The sequence below is a fragment of the Sinocyclocheilus anshuiensis genome, unplaced genomic scaffold, assembly GCF_001515605.1.
Source record: "Sinocyclocheilus anshuiensis isolate Anshui unplaced genomic scaffold, SAMN03320099.WGS_v1.1 scaffold1744, whole genome shotgun sequence".
Classification (NCBI taxonomy): domain Eukaryota; kingdom Metazoa; phylum Chordata; class Actinopteri; order Cypriniformes; family Cyprinidae; genus Sinocyclocheilus; species Sinocyclocheilus anshuiensis.
This window is the reverse complement of record NW_015555974.1, coordinates 180,613-186,626: the sequence shown is the minus strand read 5'-3', so window position 1 is coordinate 186,626 and position 6,014 is coordinate 180,613. Positions and strand designations below refer to the sequence as shown.

The window sequence follows — 6,014 nt, the reverse complement described above, 5'->3', positions numbered from 1 at the left end:
TATGTAATTAATTATGAAATCAGTATTAGTAACTTGTTATCCTTAAAGATTAAACTTTTAATGTTGTTGTCTTTAAATTATGATAGCACTTATAATTAAATTTCATCAGTAAATATTGTTGCCATGTGGAAGCAGGAACTGAAATTAATTTTTAAATGAGATTAAAATTTCAAATCTATAGTTGATTACGAAGTTAAATTAACGATTTCAAATCCTTAAGTATAGCAAATTGATAATATCCACTGATGTCCTTTAAAATTATAAGAGCCGTTATAACTGAATTAATCCCAACGTAGCATTTAAGGTAAGAAGGCCTAGGCTCGCCAGGATTAAATGTTAATAACAACACAACGGTAGCAGTTTAAACTAATATAGTAACACTCTGAAGGGAAAAGGTCTATTAAGTTTGCATCTGTCTGTTCTTTTCAAAGGGAGGTGAGGAAAGAAAAATAGGATGAAATCTACAGATTCACTGCAATTAATATAATAACTGTGGGGCAAGCCGGGAGATTTATTTATCATAGACGAATTTGGAAGTGGAACACGCACCAACAAATCGAACTATTAAGACCTTTCAAAAGACAGTAAACGAGGAATATGCTCGTTTCTTTCTTGTGCGCAAGCTGCAATTGCAGGTTTTCAAACAGAGATGACGACAAAGAGGCAAAACTTACGGACTGCAGCTTTAATAACACAATGTCTAATAACAAATTTCTGCTGATTTGCAAAAAGGGCCCAATATTGCCAAAATATCATGTTTAAAAAAATCTATTAAAAAAAACTTTCTATCACATATAGTTTTTTCATAACAAAAGAATGAAGATTTTTCAAAGTATATATGTTTCAGCTTTAATGCATTTATCAATAAAAAAGCAGGTTTAAGTTTTAATGACAAAAATAAGTATTTTAAAATCATTTAACTTAAAATCTGCAAAGGAGTGGAAAATGTGTTCAAATGCTCCATTTAATGTCAAAGAACTTTACACAATGAGCGAAAAACAACAACAACTGTAAATGTCTGTCACTGTTTGGATTTAGTGAAACACCCACAGATGTAGCGGAAAACATCTGGGTCATGTTTGCTTTTTCTTCTGTCACTGGCCTTAATTCTAACCTTGAAATCAGGATTCGGCATAAAATATTGTCTGCAAGATCATTCATACATGTGAAAATGTGCTGAGAATTGAACAAATAGTTGTAATCTTGCTCAGAGGAAGATAAGAATCATGTCTTTGTGGCAGTTTTTCTGGTGACCTAAAAAGGGATAAAACCTTACAGATGGTTGTCAAAAGCAAAAATGCTACAAAATACACATATTCCATGAGCAAGTGTGGCATGCTCTTGCAAAACAGGCACTATCTTTGGAATCAGCACTTCAAAATTAGTAAAAAAAACAAGTATTGGATTTCATTCAGCAAATATGATGCACGGTGGTGTAATTATTATCTTTTGGCTTCTCAGGTAAATGGAGCTTAGAAATGTTTTTTTTAATTTTTTTTCCAGGACACATGTGTTTGCCTCCAAACACTAATAATCTTTGTCTCTTTTTCTTGCTGTAGCTTGTTTGAAGAGGAAGTGATGTCGTATGTGCCACCTCATGCCTTACTGCACCCCAGCTACTGTCAATCACCACGAGGGTCTCCGGTCTCCTCCCCTCAAAACTCTCCTGGTCCGTTCCTCTCAGTCACATTGAAAAAAATTCAAGAAACATTTATGAATAGTATTGCAAAATGATTTCATATCTTACATTTTATAATTGCAAATATAAGAGAGTTTATGATTCTCTGGTTCTGCTCATCTTTACTCAGCATTGCTTTAGTTTTGGTTGTAGAGCTTGACATGCAGTCGACCAGATTTCCTGGGTATTTTTCGAGTTAGCTGCCAAAGCATCAAATCCGCTGTGTGGGATTTGATGTGTAGTTGGAGTCCAGGGTTTTTGGCTAATCTCTGTATGCTGGTTTTTAACCGTTACACTGACACTCAGATTTTCACAAGTCTGTTTGGAGAGTGGCGGACATCATGTTGCCAGAGGGAATCATGGTCTAATTCACCATGATCTGACTTTAGTCACCGCTGACACTCAGGGATTACACTGTTCGCTGGTTATAGCGGGTTCTGTGAATTCTACACTCCTTTTTTGCTTGAATAGAAACCATTCTGATACACTATAACTGGACTTTATACTGAGGAATAGAATAATTTTGGACCATATCCCATTTAAACAACAACAATAGTAATACTACTACTACTACTACTACTAATAAAAATATTAATAATAATAAATTATTATTATTATTATTGTTGTTTGCATATTTTATTATCTACATTTTTAAAGCCATTTTATTTATTTATTTATTTATTTATTTATTTATTTATCCCTGCTAAAAATGAGTTTGTTCTTTTATATCTCAAGTAATATAACAGATTTATTTTATTATATAAATTTAAATAGTCTAGGACAGTGTTTCTCAACCCTGGTCCTGAGAAATCTATTGTCAAAGAAAGAGAAGCATTTCAAAAAAGAAGTTTCCCTGCAGTTTTCCATCAAAATAAAAGCTCTAGGGTTTAAAGTTTAAAAACAAAAAAAACAACTGTGGTTACATGATAATAATAAAATAATATTTATATATAAATATTATTTTTTTACATTTATAATTCTTTTTGGTTTAATGTTTGAAAGCAAAGAAAAAAACAACAACCATAAATATTAATACTGCAATTGTACCATTGTTATTTAAAATAATAATAATAATAATAATAATTTGTATTTATTATTATTATTATTATTTCCTTCCTTCCTTCCAGTGGACATTTTCATTGCTCGGAGGTTACTCTTTTATACAGTAATTATTATTATTATTATGCAAATTTCAGTTTAAATTTTTCATGTTTAATTTAAATAGTCTGAGTCTAGGAGAAATGACTGATATATAAAAGAGATCTCATTTGTCATCAGATTTGACAAGTAAAGCCTGAATTTTTCTGCATTATCTATACATTTTCTACACATTTGTCTATGTTTGATTAAGATTCTGATTTTGGCTCTTGGCAGAGTCACTTTTTTAGCTGTACTGTATTGTACCTTTGATCTCTTCCTTTCAGGTACACAGCGAGCCAACGCACGGGCACCTGCACCGTACAAACGGGACTTTGAAGCCAAACTTCGGAATTTCTATCGCAAACTGGAGACTAAAGGCTACGGACAGGGCCCAGGCAAAGTGAAGTAAGTATCTGTACAGGTACCCTGAGGTCTTGTTTTATAACACATTGTCAAACTCATGCTGACTTGTTGTGCTTGTTTTAGGTTGATAATCCGCAGAGATCATCTACTGGAGGATGCGTTCAATCAGATCATGTGCTACTCTCGCAAAGATCTACAGAGAAGTAAACTCTATGTCAGCTTTGTTGGAGAAGAAGGGTCAGTGTTTCCACAATGTTGAAACATAACCAGACTTTACACTATATAACAGTTATAAAAATAAACTTAATGATTAAAGATAAATTGATCATATTGTGTAATTATCTTCATTTAAATAATTATTCATTATAATTTTTCAATTTTTTAAAATGTATTTTTCTGAATTTATTTATTTTTCTTTGATTCTAAACACATTCATTTATTTTTGGTCCCGTTCAGACTGGACTACAGTGGCCCCTCACGAGAGTTTTTCTTTCTGGTGTCACGAGAGCTTTTTAACCCATACTATGGTCTGTTTGAGTATTCAGCAAATGACACTTACACCGTCCAGATCAGCCCCATGTCTGCCTTTGTTGACAACCATCATGAGTGGTGAGTGCACATTTTCTTTTAAGAGTGTGCTTACAGTTTTATGCCGCATATGAAGCTTGATTTAATTTGATCAATGCACATACGATATTTAGAAGGTGCTTGGCTTGATCTGTGCCTACAAAATCTTTTAAAGGGGTCATATGACGTTGCTAAAAAGAACATTATGTTGTGTATTTGGTGTAATACGCCTTCTTTCTTTGCGTGAACATTTGGGCGGCGTTATGCAAATCTTCCCACATCGTGACGTAGATATGTGGGGGCATGTTAAAATTAGCCGTTTTAGGAGGGTGTGGTTGACTCTTAACTTTTATAAAGAATATCTCTTTGGATTTGAGACTTTAGTCTTTGCAACTGTACAGATCTTCTTTATGCACCAAGAGCTTGTAACACTCCAAAGAGAAAGGAAAATAGGAAAACCCCTTTAATAGACCAAACTAGCGGAAATGTATCCCATGTTTTTTTCAACATGTTCTGTTGTCAGGTTTCGGTTTAGTGGCCGTATTCTGGGCCTCGCTCTTATCCATCAATACCTACTGGATGCCTTCTTCACACGACCTTTCTACAAAGGCCTACTTCGAATGTAAGTTAAGCATTTCTGCCCCTTTTTTTGTAGATTTTTTTAGAAGTAGACAGTTATTAAAATTAAAAAAATAATTTTAAAATTTGAGCTAAAAGAAAATGTTATATGAAGTTATATAAATAAATGAAAGTTATATATATATATAGTCATAAGGGTCAATTTTTCGAAATTGAGATTTATACATCATCTGAAAGCTGAATCTAAATAAGCATTCCATTGATGTATGGTTTGTTAGGATAGGACAATATTTGGCCAAGATACAACTATTTGAAAATCTGGAATCTGAGGGTGCAAAAAAGGCAAAATATTGAGAAAATCACCTTTAAAGTTGTCCAAATGAAGTTCTTAGCAATGCATATTACTAATCAAAAATTAAGTTTTAATATATTTACAGTAGGAAATGTACAAAATATCTTCATGGGACACGATCTTTACTTAATATCCTAATGAGTTTTGGCATAAAAGAAAAATCAATCATTTTGACCCATACAATGCATTTTTGGCTATTGCTACAAATATACCCCAGCGACTTAAGACTGGTTTTGTGGTCCAGGGTCACATATATAAAGTTAACCTTTAGCATTAGGGTTGGGCCGATAGATGATGCCATCATCCATCGTTGATGAAAATGAATATATGAAAATGAGAATGTTACGTTTTTAATGATGTAATTGTTTTCAATGTTTTGGCACTTGCCATCTAGTGAACTGATATCTTCCCCTTCCCCCGATGTCATCGTCCATCGCCATGTTTCACTGTAGACATTGTCTGATGCCAATTTGGTAGACATTGCCCAACCCTATTTAGAATCAATTGTTCTGTTCAGGTGTCAAGATCTTGTGCCGTAAAACTACTTTTTAAAGTATATATTGTATATTTTTAACAATTAAAAAGAATGAATCAAACATGAATAATAATATAGTTAATAATAAAAATAATGATATTACTAATAAAAATAATATATTATATGTTATTATCCACCTTATTCCTGAGTAACCGATGAGCGCCGCCATGATGGATTCTAACTTCCGTTTGGGTGCACTCGTGTTCTGGTCTCCATAGAAATCCATGTTAAAACAGGGTAAAAAGATCGACTGAATTAATTCAACTGAAACTTTTTCAGTTTAACTAAATATAAAAATGTGCACAGGGTTAAGCTGTTCTGTTGTTGACTGCCACAGTAACAGCAAGGAATTCCTGTACAGTACTTGTTTTGCGCACCAGGAAATCTGTCTGTGTCCGCGCTGTATGCCTTGCATAAACGATGACAAGAGAAAATGAGCATGGAATGCAGCACTTAAGTTCAAATACTGTGTGAAATAATAAATAATGTGTTAAAATAATGTGTCCTCATCATTTTGTGGACAAAATCCGGGAGCTGTATGTAGGATATGTGCGCTCATGTGTTTTCAGTGCAGCTAACCTCCAGCTGCTTCATGTCATCTACCCATTCATTAAAACAGGGGTCACCAAACTCGGTCCTCGAGGGCCGGTGTCCTGCAGAGTCCAGGTGCAACCCTAATCAAACACACCTGAACCAGCTAATCAAGGTCTTACTAGGCATATTAGAAATTTCCAGGCAGGTGTGTTGAGGCAAGTTGGAGCTAAACTCTGCAGGACACCGGCCCTCCAGGACTGAGTTTG

General features: G+C 34.0%; 1 protein-coding gene across 1 annotated transcript in view; it reads left to right on the top strand.

The window, feature by feature from the left end:
- LOC107676038 (E3 ubiquitin-protein ligase HECW2-like) overlaps positions 1–6,014 on the top strand; it is a gene marked incomplete at its 5' end in the record, with an annotated part of 47,068 nt that overhangs the window by 34,347 nt on the left and 6,707 nt on the right. Inside the window, 5 exons of the mRNA XM_016470561.1 lie at positions 1,560–1,669; positions 3,103–3,223; positions 3,305–3,418; positions 3,638–3,790; positions 4,272–4,370. Of these exons, the coding sequence (XP_016326047.1) occupies positions 1,560–1,669; positions 3,103–3,223; positions 3,305–3,418; positions 3,638–3,790; positions 4,272–4,370 (597 nt within the window). The remainder of the gene's footprint in view (positions 1–1,559; positions 1,670–3,102; positions 3,224–3,304; positions 3,419–3,637; positions 3,791–4,271; positions 4,371–6,014) is intronic.